Here is a 21,135-nt window from a genome sequence, read left to right on the forward strand (position 1 = left end):
TTCTCAAATACCAGGAAATGAAAAGAACGGCACACAAACCAGACTAGATAAAATAAGTTTTATTAGTTTTTCCTCACTGTGCTGCATATTGAAGTCCAACACGGAGAAGCTAAAGTATTAACAAGGTGCCCCTGAAGACAAAAGCATGCCAAAATGTGTCTGAGAAGTCAGAAATGAAGAAAAAAACAAAATCAAGTGAGAGTTACAAAACAATATCAGGAGCTTAATGCCCACCGACAGCCACCCAAAGGTTATTAGTGCTCATTAAAAAGTGCCAGAGGGATAAGAGAGCCGAGAAAGTACAACAACTGCAGTTCGCTGGAAATAAATAACTTGTGGGAGTTGAAAAAAAGAGAAAGGAAAAACAAAACAATATTGCTTCTAATACGGTTAAAGTGCCATGAATGTACACCATCCATGCAATCCTTTCCAAGGCACTTGGGCTGAGTGAGCCAAACCAAATAACAGCAGGCTGACGAGCACAATTAGGTTATGAGACATGATGACAGCAACGATAATCAAAACGCTCTCACAACAACTCATAACTTAGTAAACCAATAAAGGCAAAATGGCAAAACAACTTCCACATTATCATATCGCATTACACAACGTGATCGAGCGGATCATTATTAGCATTCCTTTCATATAATGTTCCCTTTGTGAAGCTGAGATGAAGTGTATAAATGCTTGATGGAGAGAATTTAATGAGACTTTGGTTTCAGCGTGCGGGAACAGGCGGCAGTCATGTCGGTGTCCTCGGCTGCTTCCCCCTCCTCGCAAACAGGCACTTTACTCATTACTCAAAATAACAGGTGGTTCGGAATCAAAACAGCTTCTGGTGCGCTGTGAATAATCGCAATCGGAAAGCTTTCGGGCTACGAGAGAACAGTGTAAACGGCTTAAGAAGAATCAGTCTGCTGCCACACGTGTAAACAAATGCACGCGGGGTGGGAGCTCGATCGGCGGGCACCTTTCCAAGCTGATGTGACCAAACCAACCCCGCGCTGATCTGCGGTAATACGACATTTAAAGGAGGAAAGTGAAAACGTTTATACCGCGGCGCTGCACAACTTTAACATTATAATGATAACGAGAAATGAGTCTCTGCATGGACACGTTCAATAAACCCCCAACTGCATAAAGACTTAAGCGTCACACATCTGTCCTCTCCTGCTAACTACCTCCTCTGCTGGGCTGAGATTAAATGAAAGATATAGATTTTTATCCTAACCTAATAATCCCTATGAAAGCCTTACATAATTCAAATATCCTTTTTTTATGAAGACACTGGCTGGAACTCGATATTAGCATTGAAAAGCTGATTCATATAAAGTCTCCATTTAAAGAAATTCTACTTATTTTATTACTTATCGGCTTATAATAATAATATTCATAATAATAATCACTTCAAATCCTCCTTCCTCAATTAAAGTGAAACTATAAAGCTGAAGTTTTAGTTTTTACTTTGTTTTTAACACCTGAAAGAACTTTAGATTTTCCAGAAGATAAGAGAACGGATGAAAATCTCTTTATTTATCTGCCCATCAATCACACCAGCAGTGCTACGATAAATTAGATATTCATAGTTTCTCATTAAATAACTTTAATAAGTTTCCTTATTCTTTTAGTTTTGATAAACAACTTGGCAAAAACCCCACATATTAGCAATGCAACCTGTCGTCATGAGAGCTCACTACATAAATATAATATATAGTATATCTGCGGGTGTCTATCTGCACTCCTTTAATAGCCGTCGCACACAGTCGAGAACATTACCGAGCTAATGTGTTATATGTGAAGAGACATCCGAGTATCTAAGAAAATCAAGTTCACTCAAATCGCCTTTTTTCATCACAGTGAGAGCTCTGTCAGAAACAATCGTTCCTTCCTGCTTTCAGAAGTATGAGCAGGCCACAAGAGCGATTAAGCTGAGGTCTCAACGCAATACAAAGTGTGGACTCGAAGGCTATTTTAACTAAGACATGTAGGCGGCTTCAGAAGGCATGAGTCAACTCCACGATGACCTCTCCCTCTCCAGAACTGGCGTTTATTTGAAGAGGCTGGGAGAATGAAGCCGCTTTCATCATGCAGGCTTTACCTGCTTCCGTACAGTAGTACGCCCATACGGCCAACGTGAGGCTTGGACTGCCGTTTGTTTCCTTCATAACGACTGGAAGTTTGGCTGAGATGCAGAGGGGCTGTGAGAGATCCTTGATGGAACCAGTAAGCACCTGATGGTCTAGCAGCCACTCGTTACCTTTAAAAAAAAACAAAAAACAAAACAGGAAGTGATGTCAAAGGACGTCCAACTTTTATGTACAGTGTACATGCCTTGCTGGTAAACTGGTAAACTCAGGCCAGGCATTAACCTCAATGTTACTTTGAGATGAAGCACCCAGTTAAGCATTGTTGCAGCACTCTGCACATTCTCCCCTAGCGGCTTAGCGCACCCTAGCACTGCTCAGGAACCTTTCCAGATACCAGTCTGATTGGTAGTTCTATCTCAACTCTGTAAGGATATGCTTCCAAAGTCTAGGACACTCTCAGAATTCCAGTATTGTGTCCAGAATTGGCCTGGCAAGGACTAATCTGGACTTTGCTTTGGGAAATATGAAGGAGGCCATAAATTTTGGACTTTTCATCATCAGCGTTTCTTTATCATGTCAAAAAGAAAAACAAGAATTTTTTATACTCTCATACAATCTTTTTCCGGTATAAAGACATATTCAGGATTAAAAGTGTGGTTAAACTCCTGTATAGTGACAGACAGTGAAGTTTACTTGTCAGGCACACTGAATATCGTGGGCTGTCCACGATGAACCCACAGATCCACTTCGAGAATGACATAAACTAAGCTCAATCCCCGGTTTGGTCACGTGTCCGCCTTAGTTCATCCATGTTTTGAAAGAACAGATGGCTTTGAATGAGAATAGCTGGCTGGCATCTCGATTTATTGCTGAACGTAGTGGGGTGCAGCCAGAGTGCTAGGGCTGACTCAAGCCTGCACAGTAAAACAGTCCCTCTGAAATATTAGGCCAAACTCACATACCCTTACTAAATCAAATAAAGAGTGGTTGAAGACATTCATTTTCTGAAACACAGGGAATATTTTTAGACACAAGTACACATCTGAAGCGACACGACCACTGAAAGATAAATGAAAGTCGAAAAGAATCACCGGAGCGTCAGCGGTGAGAAAATATCACGCCACAGAGACCACAGAACCCAAGCCAGCCGAGATTAATGAAGCTGATGTCTAACGCTGGGTCCCAGGGAAGCCATTTCTAAAAAGCCACTAAAAAACAATTTAGATCTGGCGTGCACTTCTAACTTGATCCATTAAAATCCCTGCCTCTGCTCTGATCTGATCAGCATAAGTCTAGACTGGGTATAATGGGACAGCGGGGGATCACGTAACATAGCCTGGTAGCTAATTATGTGAACCAAGGCATGTCGTCTTATCGAAATGCTCTAAAAATAGCCTGCCGTTATCGAGGATTGCATGCTGCAGCGCTCAGGATGATGGAAACACTTTTGGTGCAAACGTAATGAACAGACCACAACTGTCACTAACATCACCTCACATAAAAAAAAAATAAAAAAAATCACGTATCAATTGATCCTATGGTCAAAACTACAATCTGAGAGAATTAGACTAAACCTCTTTAGAATATAAAATCATAAATTAAGCCATCCACGCCTCGTACCTCCTCGCTGGTGGTTTAAAAGAGCTTCTGAGTGATTTAAGTATTTGTCTTTGTTTTAGCTGCGAACTATAAATTCCAGGTGTGGGCTGGCAGAGTGAGAATCTGCTTGTTGAACGGTGAAAACGACGTGCAGGCAGGTTAAGCATCCTTCACTTTTTGACAGATCAGAGACCAAAATAAAGTTTTGTAGGAGAGAATTAGAGGCTTCACTCCACAACATGCTCATTCTAAGCACAGAGAGGACGTTTATGCTGCAGCCCTGACTCTGGTTGGTTACCCTGACGAACAGAGAAATAACTTGAGGAAAAGCATGCATTTTTTTTTTTTCAAACAAGCTGTTATACAAAGCAGCTGCTGTAAGCTGCCTCCTCACTGTTCTGCCACCTAAATCCTTCCACTTCTGGTTCCCAGCAGATATTTGTGAAGTCTTTGCCAAACACTGCTGGGGTTTTAGAATTCAATTAACCTCTCACCTGAACGGGAAAAAAAAGTCCAATCAAAGCTTAGACGCAGCAGATCTGTCAGTCCTCGGGTTTACACACATTACAGTGACGTCTGTAGGCTGCTGCTTTAGTGCTTTTCTTCAGCCAACACGCAACAAAATAATTAACTTGCATTAGTCTGGCCCAGCAACACAATGGAAATACAGCATGTCTGACTAACTAGCTTAGAAATTACAGTAATAATAACAAAAAAAAGCCTAATTTCTGTGTCACAGCATCATGTAATTTTACCAAATAGCTAATACAGTCAATCAGCTTCGAGAGGTTTTTGCTTTAAAGTGAGCTGAAGGTTCTCAATCAAGTCACAGAAGAATTACTAATTTTTTATATGCAGTGGTTAGCACTTTTCCCGCACAGCAAGAAGCTTCCTGGTTCAAATCTCCAGTGATGCTGGGGCCTTTGGTGCTTGGAGTTCGCATGTTTTCCCGGAGCCTGCCTGCATTTCTCCAGCTTTTTCCCCACAGTCCAAAAACATGCACAACAGGTTAACTGGTGATTCTAAACTGACTGTGGATGTACAGTACTTACTAAAGAAGCATTATATAAATGAGTGTTTATAAGTGCTCTTTAGTTGAAACTGAGAAGTCGAATTTTGTCAACATTATCTCAAAATCAAAAACTTTTCGTGCAAAACTTTGCTTAAAATTCCAAGTGTGTCCCTGTGAACATGTGCAGCTGTGTGGCAGAAGCTCATGGATGTAACATCAGTGACAGGATGAGGTGTCAATGATGGTCAAGACACCTTTCATGGGCATGAAGGCTAAACATGCTCAGAACATTTACATGCATGATACTTCATGTAACAGTGACTGAACTTTGTCTCACCCTCTGCTGAGAGTGCCCAGCAGCTGGGCGCCTCTTCAGTGAGTTTGGTCCCTTCTGGAAGTGACAGTGTGACAGACATGATGACAGTCTGGCCCGCAGTCACCGCTACTGGCGGCATTTCTTTCTTGGCAGCTGATTTAGGCAGCGTGGGGGCTTTGGTCGGACCCGAGGGCTTTGTAGGTACCGAGTCTGTGCACTCGTGGGAGATGGGGAGCTGGATAAAAGAGAGATTTGGGTGTTTGGATTAAACAAAAGCAAGGAGAAAGCTACCCTAACTTACAGTGTCCTGTCTTTGTCACCTTTAATTCAATCTCTTCTAGCGCAGAAGCTTTTAGGACAGATTAATTACACAAACGTGTACAAAATGTAAAGCACTTTCTCAAGGTTGGAACCACACTTTTCCTAAATACACACACGCACACACACACACAGGCAACGCACTCACCAGCGAGACAGTCTTGGAGGCCAGGTCCAGCACTTTAACTTGGTGGTTGTTGGTATCGGCCACGTAAAGCAGTTTTCCGCCGTCACCGACACAGATTCCTCCGGGTTCATTGAAGCAGGATTTGTTAAACTCTGGACCCAGAGTATCTCCAGCATCTCCTGTTCCTGCTAATGTGCTACACTGCTTTGTTTTTGGATCCACCACCTTGATCTGAGGAGAATCACAGGCACACACACACATACACACAAAAACAAACAAGCAAGATGTTGGTTATCAAAAAAGAAAAATTTCCTTCCTGGAATTCAAAAGGAGTTTTAACCACTTTGGCATGAACTCAGTCACTTCAAGGAACTCATTACAGAACATAAGTGTTAAATTTGCACAGTACAGCTTTAAAATGCAGCCTTGTGACAATCATCTGTTACCTTGTGGTTGTAGGAGTCGGCTACATAGAGCAAGTTTTGTTCGGAAGCCCAGGCAACATCTAGAGGATGCTGGAGTTTGGCATCCACCCCTTTCCCGTCCATATCCCCAAAAGCAAAAAGGTTCTGTTTTGAACAATACAAAACACTGGTTAGAGAAAAAAAACATATTATCGACTAAAATTACAAAACACCCTTAACTGCATTGAAAACGAGACAGGAAACTGAAGAAAGCCGAAGCCTTTTCTATCTTATGAATGATGAATTTTATACATCTCACAAGACTGTGAGATAAATCATTTTAGTTTTTTGTGTGTGCCATGATTCATTTGAAACTAGCATGACCAAACAGATAATCCCATCAACAACCAATTTGTAAGAAGCTGTGATAACATTTCGATAAATTGGTTATAATTTTGTATCAGCTCTGTAAATAACAACAGCAACAGAAAAGGTTCATGATAACAATCCTCAAAGTCTCATGATTCTCCTGGCTCGCTGACTAAACAGCTACAAGGTGTTTACAACAACAAATCCTTGGAAATGTAAAATCCACTGAGTGAAAGCCAATAGGTTTAAATCCATTATCTAACTGCACAAGTGTGAGCTTGAAACATCTCAGCAACCCAGACCAGACTTCAGCTGAAGAACGAGGTAAACAGAATTTGGTCGAGTTCAAAAAGGAGCTGGAGGACCTGGAGCATGCTCGTAGATGTTCTCAACATTAAAGGGGTTGTGCACCATGAATTCACCTCCCAGACTTGAGAATTTGCAATGCAGACAACCCAGACTGAAATGGGAAAAAACGCAACCTTCAGTCACTGGTAATTAAACTAGCTAGATCCAGCTACGTGCAGCTTCATCCTCTACCCCCTGAAAATGGAAATCAGTATTTTGTTGCTTGTGGCAAGACGACAGTAATCAGAAGAATGGTTGCCAAGGATGCAGAATTATCCTCGAGTGTGAATAAAGTGCTTTAAATGCTCAACTATAGTAGAAAAGTGTTACATAAGAAACAGTCAAAGACTGTCATATGACATCAAAGACATGAAGTCAGCCGCCACATCAGAAGCAGTGCAAAAAAGATGCTGATTCTAAAATCATTTTTTTGATTTTCACAGATGGAAAATAAAAGTCTAGCTTTTATTTTTATTTTAGTTAACTAAAATGTTTTTTCATCTCTACTTTCAGTTTAGTGTTAGCTAACTGTAATAACCTTACACTGGACTGCTTTGGGAAATGTCAAGGTGGGCATATATTTTGGACTTTTAACCATTTTTTCACCCGTTTTACAGCTTTTTCTACTGATAAACACCCCTCCCATGGCCATTCATACTACACCAAAGTAATAAAATAATAGAAAAACAGTTACAAATAACAGAATTGTTCCCGTTCTCCCACCATCTACTGTAGAAATTTATTTTTTCACAACAGATCCACAGTAAAAAAAAAAAAGAAAATTTAAGAGTTGCACTGACAGATTTCTTTCACATACTACATCAGTATTTCTCTCTCATGTAAAAAAACAAAAAAACAACAACACTGTTTTTTGTCATACTGTCTGTTATTATATTAAGATATCTCCAGGATTAAAGGTGCAGTTAAATCTCTGCACGGTGACTTACTCTTTATGTGTCCACAGTGTAAAATGAGTCTGACATCTCTGCTTTAGCTCAATTTGACAACTGATATTACTGTAAAAGTGCAAACATGAGAGGACGCCACCTCAGCTTCAATACTGTTTGGCCGTTCTAGATCAACTCCTTAAACATCTGTGGGCAGCTAATAGTTTCCCCCGGCTCTTCACCATGTTAAATAAACTGTATATGACTCTCTAGTTAATTACTTCCTGCTCTCATGGGGACTTACAAGCTTGTGACTTTCCAAAAATACACCAGTGCGGCAAGACAAAGAAACTACAGCAGAGCTGCTGTACGGGCATGAAGGTATGCACAAACATTGTTTTTCAGGCTTTCCTTTAGCAACAAACAAGAGGGTCTGTGTTTACTTGTTTCTCTTTAAAGGAAAAAAACCCCATATTTTTATGCATACAAAAATAGCCCTAAACTCTGCGTGAGTGCCTAACAATGATTTATATTTGTGCAACATTTTTCTTCATAATTGTCCAAATGTTTTGTGTGGCTGGAAATGTGGCAGACTAATGTGTAGGTTTTACACTGTGTGTTTTGCGTTGATGTATGGTGACAGAGCCAAGCACAGGACACATCATCATTGAAAGTGCCGCACAAGGTTATTCCGCTCCTACAGTCTGCTTCGGAAATGGACTTTTAATTTGTCTCCACTAGTTCATCTGCACTGGCTTTTTCTTTCTATAAGAAGTTCACCTTTTAGAGTAGCAATAAAAATGGACAATATGGCAAACAACAAGTTGATAAATTATGTGCACTATATCATGCTGGTCTGTGAAACTTCATTAAGAGATGCTGTAACTGTTTGTTTCAAACCACATGAGCATTATAACTGGAAATAAGGATACTTGAAAGGTATCTAGCAGAGGGAAGATGATGATGAATGGTAAATAAAGCTTTTTTTACACTATTAATTCATTCTTCCCCCATTTACTGTACACCCACCAGTGGGTCTCTCTCTCCTCCGACGAGCAACTTGACGGCTCCATCCTTCAGCGCCAGCGTTCGGATGGTGCTGCTTTCGCTATCGGCCACATACATGCAGCTCCAGGGCTCCTCTGGGGCTAAAGCCAGGCCTGAAGGCTGGGCAAAGCCTGCCTTGTGAGGGTAGGCGTTGTTCCGGTTCTCTTCGTTGCCGCTGCCCGCCCATCGCACACAAATCCCTGCCTTGGACTCACTGTTCAAATGACAAGACAATGTCATTAAATACTAGAATGCACTTCCTGATGCACAGAGTTCCAAAATGGAGAAAATCTGTTTGTTTTTTTGTTTTTTTTAATAAAAACAAGATTGAGATTTTATCTCCTGTTTATTTGCAGTAATTAAAAAAAGATTATTACATAATGTGACCTCCTGTGAAACTGCCGACCACAGAAGACACACAAGAAGAGGAAGCCATTTTCACAGTTTTAAAAGGAGAATTACAACCATGTCATTATATTATCAGAATATGTTTCGAAGCGGCCATGGCGGTCATGTACTGGTCTCTCACCTTCCTTTGGGCAGTTTTCCATCAGCTAGGAACAAAGCCCAGATCTGGTGAGTCCCTGCCATGGCTATCCACAGCACGTTGTCTTCATCGCCGCCTACACATGAAAATAAAACGCAAAAAAACCCCACAGGATAAATATGGGAGCAGGAACTGGTGTCAGTGCTCTTGGCCATCTACCAGTCAGCCTCAGTATCATTCAACAACTACTGTGATATTTGTCCTTCGTTGTTGAGCTATGTTCTTGAGGTGTGTTTGGGACTACAGTCTGCTCAAGCACAAGGACAAAATGTGTTTTTTTTCCAAAGTAAAAGTAAGAAATAGATTTTTTTTTTTTTCAGGCAGCAAAATTATTTTTGCAAACTCCCCCTCTCCCGATCTGCTGATTGCTCAGCGTCAGAACTGAGTCAAAATATGGAGCCGTGCAGGTTTAAGACACACAGCAGCCTCTCTGACAAAGGCCATATGCACTCAGCAGATACAATACTGCCACTGTGATGAACGCACAGGCCTTACAGACATGCACGATCTCTGTTGTATTTTTAATGCGGGGCAAAGTTCAGCCTTTCTTGATCAAAACGGGTGGACTGTCAGGGATACATACTTGACTCAAAGCCAGTCTAGCACTTTATAGTTCAAAAGGTGTGGGATCCTCTTGATTTGGTTGAATAATTTATTCATCCACATCTTGAATAAATCATGAATATGTGAATGTGTGTTTGGATGTTCTCTCAGAAGACAATGTCAGGGTACATCCATACTAATAGAGTTTTTTTTTTTTTTTTTAAACATTTACTGTTTAAACCATACGGGTGGTGTTTAAGGAGAGATTTAGTCAGAACAGGCAGAACCTGAAAACATCTTTGCTTTCTGACTGGGTCAATGAAGCCAAAATATTAAACAAACACATTTACTTAATTTCATCTTTTGAATATGCCTCTCCCATGTAATTGATAACGCTTTTCATATCACTCTGGGTTGAAACATTTGCTTTTCCCTGAGTCCCAATCTGTTTTCTGCTGCCATGAACACCTTCTGTGTGTTGCTTTGAGTAACAGTTCCCCATCTTTCTAGGTCCAAGCAAAGAAATCTTTGTTTTATTTTTGCTTCCTTCATAGTATTTTCTTCGAGCACCCAGCCCTCCACTTCCTGTTTACCATGGTAAATGCATACCTTTCCCAGAGATGTTAGCACAGACAGAGAGTACTTCCAAAATTGAGCCATTTGGTACTTACAGAAGTGCCGAATGGCTCATTTGTATGGAAATTATTTTAATATTAAAAGACTGCTTTAAATTTTAAATGTATTAGTCAGGGTGTACTGAAGTTAAAGGTTCTGAGACCAGCTTAAAACCAGCTGGCTGTGGCGTAAATCAACCTGAGGCAAAAAATTAACTGCGGTAGCCCTGAAATCTTCTATGCTTAACACTTTAAATTAAGAAGATTTGTATAAATCACACAAACACATACCTCTACATAATGAATCGTTGAGAACTGCGCTTGCCAGAGGCAAAATAAACACCTCTGTCCAGACATACAGTTTCATTCTTTGTTTCTTTTACTTAAGGACACAATTTATGGGGACAGTTTCCTTCAAATGCAACCGCAAGATCTTACAAGAGGTGTTTAATGTTCAAGAAAAAAATAATTAATTAAATCAGTCCGCTGGTAACAAAGTAACAAACAAAGTAACAAATTTAGTTTGTCACATTTTTAAATCACAAGGAGAGCAAATAGATAAACAAACTGACTTGTATTTTGCTCCTAGGGTGAAGAAAAATAGATAATCAATGTGGAATAAAAAGTGTATATGAGAGTCTGAGCTGACTGATTATAAATCTAAATTCCACATTAATGACGCTTCATGACAACAAGATATTCACCAAAAAGAGTTTAAAAGAAAAAAGATTCCAACTTGAATTTAAAAATAAAAGTATTGTATGAAATTAATAAGCTATTAATAATCGAGTGTATAAATAAATGCTCAAGAGAAAATAATTAAAAGGCAGGGATAAGGAGGATTTGATGTTTTAAGGAGAAATAGAAGTTTTATATTACATTGTATAAGTGTAAACGAATGTGTCAGCTAGTGTATTTGTGCCCTGAATACTAAAAGCTTGTTTTGAAGGTGAATCTTCTAAGACTCATACAAGGCAGAAAGGAAATTTAAGTTCCTCACTGGCAGTGCCAAGCATCACATCCCAAGGAGAGCTGATTGGCTGCTGTGGTCCCATAGCCCCGCCCTCTTTGTCTGTCCCTTGAGTGCCTACTCCAGCCAGAGTGCTGACTTTTCCCTCTAACAGGTCGATCTATAAACAGATACAGACACAGATGGTTTATTATTATTATTTATTATGGTTGATAAATATCAACAAAGACTTGAAAAAAATACTTTTTAAAAATAAAATTATTAAGACAACCTTTCGAATCAAGTGGTTTTCCGTGTCAGCCACGTATACAGTGTCCCCTTTAACGGCCACACCCTGAGGGGAGTTAAAGGAAGCTTCAGACACGTCGCCATCTTTTCTCCCGCTTTCAGGCCCTGTGACAAAAGGAAAAACCCAGCACTGATAAAGCTTTCGATCACTTAAAGGTAATAATAAGCTCCAAATATTTATTTTTCATAATAAAATTCAGACATGTCAATATTAAATTTTTTAAAAATGAATCAGAGTGGAATAATTATTTTTATTCATGACTATTCGTATGACAATTATTGCTATTTAGTCTCAGCAAAGAAGGAAGTTTCTTCTTTGGTGAAACTAAATAGGAGAAAACTTCAGAATCACGTCACGCTCTGCAGCTCGGCAAACCTTTCATATGCGTGCACAGAGCTGATGTCAACAACACAAAAATAAAACCAATCCTCAATTTTCTCTCCTCATTTGTCCACTCTAGGTCAGTGCCAGTTCCCAGCATGTACAAGTCCCTGCTGCTGCCAACCTCTCTGCTGGTCTGGGGACATCAGCCTAACTGCCATGTGGCTCCTCTGAGGGTTGTTGAGGCAGTTGCATAATGCTAAAATGTCATCATTGGCTAAATATTGCTGTTGAACTTTTACAGATCTCACTTATTACAACAGAATAGTTTTTGTATTTAATGGCCATTTAAACTGGAGCTCGTTACATCATGCCCATTTGTTGTTGTTGTTTTAAAAATGCATTGGTGTGAAGTCTCTTACCTCCTATGACATGTAGCAGGTCTCCAGTAGAAGACACCACCAGTATTCTGTGATGTCCTGTGTCTGCTATGACAAGCCTTTTAGTACTGTTGTCTATAGCCACCTTTCCAGGAAAAGAAAGGATGCTGGGTGGCAGCGCGTCTTTGTACAGCTTGATTCCCACTGTGTGAGCCTTGAGCAGACCACGCACCCCATAATAACGCAGAGCGCAGTCAGTGAAAAGCATCAGCCTGTCACGGTGGCCCTCACCCACCAGGGAGAAGAGCAAGTTGCCACGTGGTCCAAGTAGGACCAGCGTGGGCCAGCAGGAGATCTCCAGTTCATGCCAGAGACTTGCCTCGCTGTCGTTTACCACGGGGTGGCAGATGTCGTAGCGGAGCACAGCGCTTCGGATGTTGTCCAGGACCTTGAGAACATGTGCAAAAATGGTGATGAGTTCAAGTGTTGTCCTTCAATAAGGCTCCGCCTGAATTTATCAAAAAGTTCAGAAACTTTTCCAAGTCTTTTAGAAAAGTCTGCATGTAGCAAAAACGTTACAAAGCTCTTACTTAGTGATTTAACTATCCCCCCAAATTACAGGAGCACAAAATACTGGTATTCAGGACAGCCCTTTTATAAGTAAAGCTTTTGCTTTTGCTGTTAAGTTGAAAGTCATCTTTTAAAAGACTAACTGCCCTTTACAATGATTTTAAACAACACACAGGTTGACACATTTTGTATCAAAACACCCAGATTTTTAAACGACTGAAATGCTGAAACATGACGTACATCATTTTTTGAAGATTAAAGGTTTAATTGTAAAGAAGCTCTGGATTTCCACTTTTAGTTTAAGCTTTGGATTTCATCTACATTTTTAGTTAAGCAGGGTAGACCAACATAAAGATCTATTCATGAAAAGCACATAATTTCAAAGATTAGAAAAGTGGGAAAATCTGCAAGAGACATTTCAAAAACATCGGGCACATCCAGTGGAGCAATATGGAATGTCCTGAAAGAGACGGAAACCACCGAAGTACTGACCAACAGGCATTTAAACAGGCATCCAAGGAAAACAGGGGGAAACTGATGACAGAGACAAATGGTGAGAACAGTAAAGAAAAAAATAAATAAAATAAAAGTGCATAACATTATGAACAACCGCCAAAGAAAAGTGGCGAAGATCAACAATATAGAGGTCTTACTGCAAAAACACAAACTGCTTATTAGCTGTAATGAAACTGGCAAAAAAGTGCAGAGAAGAGTCAGTTGGAGACAGTTTGGGACCAAAGGCTTCTGGACTTACGAAACAGCGATTTCAACTGTGAAAGTGCTTGAAAGTATGAAGAAAGAAGGCATCTGTTCATGATCCTAAACAATAAAAGCTCATCTGTGCAGCATGGTTGAGGTTGTTTCATGCCTTGGGTTTACATGGCCGCTAATGGAACAAGCTAACACATTTTTATCGAGAATCTCCTGATGATCACGATGGTAGTAACAGAGTAAATGCCTACATCTACAGAAACACTTTGTCTTCTGACTTACGAAGAAATGCATCCATACATTTGGCCACATTATCGACGGGAGATTATTTAGGGTTTTGGAGTCAAAAATCCAAATTTGAATCCATATGAAAATACATTTTACCTCCTGAAGAGAAGACTGAAGAAGCAAAACCCCACAGACCAATAAAGAAACAAGAAATATGATGCAATTGCATATTGATGCAGTTATTGCAAACATGGATGCAGTAATCAAATATGAAATATTTTGGCTTTAAGTTACTTGCAAAGATTGCAACACTTTAACTTGCTTGAAAAACTGGGAGGTTTAATACAATGATACCATTATACCATTACCAACTTATTACTGTGATATTACCCATTTATTACAAACTATAACAGGGTACAGAGCCCATCTATGTAGAGCAAATTACATATACAGTTTTTCTGCATCAGAACGCTACAAATGACTCTCCACGAGTTTAGATATCATTGTAAACCATATAATATCCAGATATTTTGTTGTTTTAATTTGTAAAACTTTGCCTGCCTGTTTGTTTTTGATAAAAAAGTAGGGTAAGTACTATGCATATGAAGCATAATTTATTTCCTCACAGTTGGAGAGTACAGATTATTCCCCTGCCAAGCTGGCAAAAGGTTTCATTAAAAAAAAACCAAAAGGGAGCCAATAGCAGAATATTAAGAGGAATATCTGAAGAACAGAGTTTCTGGTCCAGGATTGATAAAGAAAGTAAGTTCTTGCAATTTTTATATGCTGCCAAAATCTTATTCTCCTGTTTGTATACAGGTATAAAACTTCAAATTAACACCCTGGCTCCTACAGCCCTCTTTTTACTTGGAGTAATTTAAACAAAGTAAAAATTCATCGGTATACATGTAGATACTTTTGAAGTATTAAAGAAAAAAAAGCAAAAGTTTCCCTAAAAGTTTCCAAAAGACCCAAAACATACCTTTTCATTGGGGAATTTGGCAGAGTGCACACCAACAATAACCAACCCATCTGAAAAAGAGATTAAACAGCGAACAGTGAGCGTTTAGGCAGAAAGGTGTTGCATAAGACACACATGTCACAAACGTACATGCAAAGATGCACTAAGCACAATGATTTTTCCACTGTAAAATTTAAGAGACCTTCTATGTAAACCAACCAACCCTCAAGCATAACACATTGCAGGTTTAAGTGAGGTTTCTGGAAAAGCCGTTTCTCAGTAATCATCAAAGATAAGTAAACACTATGCTTATTATACAGCTAAAGACAGAAAGTGGTTATAATTTGTGACTTTGTACAAGGGCTGCAGACTTTCAAATGTTATGCAACTGAATTGCCTAGAACTATGAATGTAACAGGCTGGTGATGTTATTTTAAACACATGCTTTTGTGGCACTAAAACTCTCCAAAGAGTCCACAGATAGCAGATATCTTGATTAGTTTCCTTCCTTCCTTACAATCATTGTAAAACTCTCTATCGAAACAGTCACTTTTGTACTTCTGTCATTCCTTAAATCAAAAACTCGACAATAAGCTGGGTAAACAGAGCCCGAGCGGAGCGGCAGAAATGTCAAAGCTACCTCGTCGCTCTGAAAATGCTTTATTCACAGGGAATCGAGCGTGATCACAGATTTTAAAAAATAAAAAAAGATTTCTACGTAATAACAAGTTTGATTTTGTGCAGTTTCTACTATTTACAATTTGATTGCATGCAACTGTACACAGAGCAAAACAACTTTCTAAATGGAAAAAAAGACTTGTTTTCATTAATAGAGTTACACAAGAAACAGCAAAAGAGCAACTTTCAGTGACAAGGCACTTTCAAAACACTACACGCTATTTATTTAAAAAGGCGTGAATCCCATGTTTAATTTCATTATAAGGCACTGATTTGAGGGAACTAAAAGCTACAGCAAGTTTTCTGATATCTTGTTCCAGATATATGGAGCATAAAACTCTATGTGGCTTTTTCACTTTAGATTTGAATTCCAGGGACAGCCCTGACCTGTTCAGGGCTTTAATAACCAACAAATTACAAAGCATCTAAAAACTATACAGTTGCATTAGTTCATATTTTTTAACACACACACAAAAAAAAAAAATGCATTTCATAAATGAACCCCACCAGAAGTGAAAACCGCACAGTTCCAAACGCTCAAACTCGACACGGTCTGCAGCGGATTTCGTCACCCGCGGTCTCTGCCAAGCAGCGTAGCGCCGGCACAGATTGCAGTGACGATGGGTGGGTCGGGGTGGACTGTGGAGTGACTGGACAGGGTGGCTCCCACACCTCAGTGACAACAGCAGCAAACAGAATGTACCCATAGCGGTGCCAGAGATAAGGCAAGTACGATAATGTGTGGTGGCACTGCAGTCTGCGTGTGTGTGTCTTTTATGTAATGTTCAACTCACAAATGAATTTCAAGTGGCACATCTTCCTCAGATGATAAAACATTTGAATGTAAATAAATGTAATGCCTGTTTGTCATCATACAAGTTTGATTATATTTTCAGTGATATCTTTTATGCACTTTCTCAATAGGTCCATGAATCCATTATTTATTGTATGCAGCACTTTGTCTGCACTCCCCTGCAGTTTGTACCTATAACAAGAAAAAAAGAGCTAATTTAATCCTTTTTAAGACCTCTCAAGACTTATAGATAGCCTGTTTGAAGGGCCATTAGAATGCCAGAGATTATGCTTTACATGGAGTTGCTATATATAACTGTTCTCATACATTACTGCAGCCCTGAACATTTCTAGATATTACTTCAGAGCTGCATGTGAGAATGTAAGGCCATCAGTCATGGTTTTAATGCATTTGGGAATTGTGAATGCATAAGTACAAAACAATAAACTACAGAGGGGCAGATGTATGCTGTACCTATGCTTACTTAAACTGAGTCTTGAAAGTATTTTTAGCTACTGTCGCTTCACAGCTGAGATAAGGGTCTACATGCCTAAGGAAAAGAAGCAGTTTCCCTGCTCCAACGAATATGGCCCTGAGATGCTGCTCCACAACACATGACCACAGGACCAATTTAAATCGTGTACCTCCACTGAGGCCCAGTGCAGCTGAAGTGTGACTTTAAGAATACACTATAAATTCCTGCAGTGCTTTACTTGATCTTCCACCCATTCAACAGTAACCAAATAACGAGCAAATTCTATACTTTAAACTGTCCTGTAGCAAGTCAAAACTAATGGTATAAGCATTTTTTAACCATATTGTTTTTACACACTAAAGACAATGAAACTGAATTATCCTGTATGATGCTGAGCACCATGTGATCTGCCAGTGCCCAATGAGAAACTCACTGCAATGAAAAAATGCAGTTTCTCCAGCATCTATGAGATAATGTCAAGAAATTATACTGTAAGTGACAACATCCATCAAAGAAGTGTGTTATGAAAACACACCCAGGTCATCACCTGCTTACACCTTTGCCTTTGGGGGAAGAGATACCGCACCATCAAAACCTGCATAAAGAGACTAAAAAGCAGCTTCTTCCCCGAGGCTGTGGCATCCATTATATGTCGCAGCCATTAGACGATATTGTTATTGTTGATAAATCTCAACCCTAAACCAGTGTAAGTTTTCTAATCTGAGCTTAATAATAAGCTACTGCAAACTCTGAATACACATAACTGAGTCATTGGACTTCATGCAGGAGGGCAGTGGTTAGCACTGTTGCCTGACAGGGTGTTTCCTGGCTTTAGCCCAATACCAAGTGGGATCGCCTCTAGCCTCAATGACCCTAAGCTGGATAAGCAGTTAAGAAAATAAATGGATGGGTGGATGAGTGAATTATTGACCCACACAGGGCACATCATTAATAGACATTCCCATAATTATTTTCAAAAAAAAAAAAGATGTTTAATAATGTTTGGCAACAGGCCCCCGACAAAAGCACAATCTTTTCTTGTTTGAGAACAGTGCTAAAAACCAGCCCCAAATATTTTTGATTTAAATCTTCACTGGGTATGACAGAGCTTGTGGTTGAGTGCCACTGGAGGGAACCACTCATTGTTGCTTTCATTCTTGACGTTTATCATTTCGTGTCAATCTGCCATCGCCTGTCACAGATACAAGCCATTTCACTCACAGACATGATGTTCTTGATAAGGCAGGTTAGGGTTGAAATTCACACGAACTATCTGACTTTAGCCTTTTTTTTTTTTAGCAATGTGGTGAAATAGATTTACTTGGGAACATCATGCACAAGAACGCACGTCAGATATATTTCCTATCAAACAGGCAAAAGACAAACACGTGAATGGGGAAAGATTGATAAAACATGCTTTTCCAGGATGGCAGATGGATAGATGGAAAAAAATGAATGAATATCAAGCAAAGCATTACGTTATATTTAATGTGGACAGCAAGGAAAGCGATGAGCAGGGTTTTTTTTTTTTTAAACAATACAGTTTTTCTACTTTAGGATTTTCCTGGAGCTGATTAAATTAGCTGTATGGAAACTACCTCGTAGTTAGTAGAGTATGTACAAACCTTTTACAGAGTGTCTCTTCTCTAGTTGATGCAGGTCAGGAAGGATGTGGATGCAGTTGATGCAGCAGTAAGTGAAGAAATCCAGCAGCACCACTTTACCAGCCAGCTCCTTGTTTAAAGAGAGAGGCCCCTCCGTGTTCAGCCACTCTAAGCCTGGAGCAAATCACAGAGTGGAAAATGATGTTGTCATCTTTTTAATCATGTTTAGTCACGGTGTAGGCAAATGCTTTACACTACCATCCTAGAAGGGCTATGGATATAGTAACAAAACACCTAAAAGGCATATCTGTGTTGGGCCTGACACAGCGTTTGTGTCACATGGGAGAAAAAGTTGGATAGTTTGATCGATCAAAGCAGTGACTTGAAAGTTCTCGTGGCCCAAGTGTTATGTTAAATACCATAAAAAGTGTTTTTGTTGTAGATTTAGATCAGCTTGTTTCACACTTCTTTCATGTGCACTCTAAATTGTGCCAGATAGCATTTGTCACACTTAACTCGCGCACATTTGATAAGTTTACTGTCACACTTTACAGCATGGTGACTATCAAAATCCAGTACAGAGTGAAAGAGTAATACCCCCACCTAAATTTTCCATTGATAATCTTCTCAAGACTTAACCTTTCAAAGAAATGTACGAAAGAAGAAGAACAAAACAAATCACATTGATTTATAATCATATCAGCCAATGGGGTACCTATGTATAGATGTGTGCTTTTTTAGTGATGAATCTAGTTAACATTTATTATCTTTCAGTGTTTAGCCCCAAAGGGTTTTTTTGGCTACACAAATCTCCACTTCATCCCCTTTTTTAGATCTCTTAAGTGCACTTCCACACGGTGTTTTGCAAAAAAGCTGCATGACACCTTGTTCTTGTTGATGAGATAACTCTTTAGAACTCCAACAGTATGTTTGAATCGTTGCTGCAGAATGAATTTGGGACCGATCATATGCCTCGCTGTTGGTATGCTGCAGCAGATAAGAATCTACCCCCCCCGCCCCAAAAAAAACAAACAAAACAAACAACAACAAAAAAACAACAACAAAAAAAAAAAATCACATGCATAAAAGATTAGCACAGTACAGAGCAGCTTAAAGGCTCCTTTTATTCTTTATCTCTGACTGTGCAGAACAGAGTCCAATTAGATAAATTTAGATGAATTCTGAATTAAGAAAAAAAAACAAGAAGCACAGGTTGTGGGGACCTTGTATGTTCACATTGAGCCTTGTGTGACTCTAGCATTTGATGTTCTAACAGTAGATCACCACCTACTGGTGTGGTGAAATATTGTCAATATGCTGCATCCCTCAGCAGCAGACCTATGTTTCCCACAACTAAACTTTAATTACATTAGCAATTAATTGGGGGGCAATATATACAATATTTAGTTAAATGCATTTGTTTTATTTTTTGTTTAGAATAGAATAGAATAGGATTTGATTGTTTTTATATTCTTATGCATATAAAAGACAAGTGGATGCTGTTCCGACTATTAAAACCAAGGAACCCTGCATGTTCAGTGGCTAACAAGTTATGCCCAACAACTTATCCACTTATGTAAACTAGGGCTAATCAGATTGCAGAACATTGACTCAATATGTGAGATGGTGGTAAAGCTCAAAAAGATTTTTAGCTTTCTGACCATTCAAGTACAGAAAAGATCAGATGCACTCCATCTTGTGGATCTAGAGAAAGCATATGACAGGTTGCCAACACAGGAACTATGGTGCCACATGAGAAAGTGAAGAGTGACAGAGAAGTTTGTGAGAGTGGCGCAGGGCACGTCTAAGAACAGTGTGCAGCAGTTGAGATATATAGGTTAAAGTTTCATCAGGGATTGGCTCGGAGCCCCTTCTTGTTTACAGTGGTGATGGATAGGTTAACAGATGAGGTCAGGCATGGACTATGATACTTGCAGACGACACTGTAATCTGTAAGGTGTCGAGATAGTGAAGGTGGATGAGTTTAAATACTTTGGGACAACCATCCAAAACAGCGGACAGTGCACAAGAGTGGTAAAGAAGATAGGGTGGAGTGGGTGGAGACGAGTGACTCGGGTGATTTGTGACAGAAGGATAATAGCAAGAATGAAAAGGAAGGTTTACAAGATATTAGTGAGCCCTACTGTGAAGTACTGCATTGACAAATTGACATATTTTACATATTATTAAATTACATGAATGCCTGTAATTTTTCTTCCTCTTCCGGAATAAGATAGATAAGGTAGCTAGCTAATTAATTGACAGACTATGAAGAACTTGTGTTTAAGGGTTACAAGGCGTGTGGTACTGTAACATTAGCTTTTAAAAGGAAAGAGAGCTCTTCCTAAGTAGACTGCAATTGTCCAACATTCTTAATGTATATATGAATGAACATGCCGAGTCCTGTAGTGACGAGCAGAGTTGGCAAACTCAAGTCAAACTGCTACGAAAGAGAGGCGAAGTGTTTAAGCTAAAGCTCTAACCTGTCTGGAAATCGGGTATCTTCAGGTCCTCTCTCTCGTCTAACTTTTTTAGATATTGTTGAACGAGATCTTCTTTTTCTTGCTGTGTTGTAGCGTCATCTAAGACGTTATCCAGCTGACTTTGGACAGGAAACAATGTAGAGACGCTGCACCGGGACGCCATGTTTCAAGCAACAACCAGCTAGCTCGGTAAAGCAGCGAGGAGATTCATACCGCGGATTTCGACACAATAGCAAAAAATGTTATCGACTATAAGGGTTCTAAAAGAGTTTCAGTTTCAATTATCCGAATTAAATACCCTCTAAAATAGGGTTCTTATTTTTTTCAGCCTTCAAATCAAACAATTGGCTAAATTAATCGTTTAAAACGTGTAGAAAGTGTTGTTGTCCCTTCCTAGTTGTTTTTACTCCATTCATTGTAGCATAGTGGCGGTAAGTCCTGCTGTTGACATGTT

At 39.5% G+C, this 21,135-nt stretch overlaps 1 protein-coding gene across 1 annotated transcript; it reads right to left on the reverse strand.

Moving 5' to 3' along the window:
• Nucleotides 1-41: 41 nt before the first annotated feature.
• On the reverse strand, nt 42-20,982 carry nhlrc2 (NHL repeat containing 2). Its single transcript, XM_040039020.1, has 12 exons — nt 20,682-20,982; nt 18,220-18,372; nt 14,670-14,719; nt 12,221-12,626; nt 11,460-11,581; nt 11,219-11,348; nt 9,044-9,137; nt 8,497-8,728; nt 5,906-6,028; nt 5,481-5,690; nt 5,036-5,249; nt 42-2,257 (listed from the first exon to the last, which is right to left on the reverse strand). The coding sequence occupies exons 1-12, from the start codon at nt 20,842-20,844 to the stop codon at nt 1,995-1,997; spliced, it is 2,160 nt and encodes a 719-aa protein (XP_039894954.1). The 5' UTR covers nt 20,845-20,982; the 3' UTR covers nt 42-1,994.
• Between the last annotated feature and the right edge of the window lie 153 nt (nt 20,983-21,135).

This window comes from Simochromis diagramma, unplaced genomic scaffold (assembly GCF_900408965.1).
Source record: "Simochromis diagramma unplaced genomic scaffold, fSimDia1.1 OVJJ01000402.1, whole genome shotgun sequence".
NCBI lineage: Eukaryota > Metazoa > Chordata > Actinopteri > Cichliformes > Cichlidae > Simochromis > Simochromis diagramma.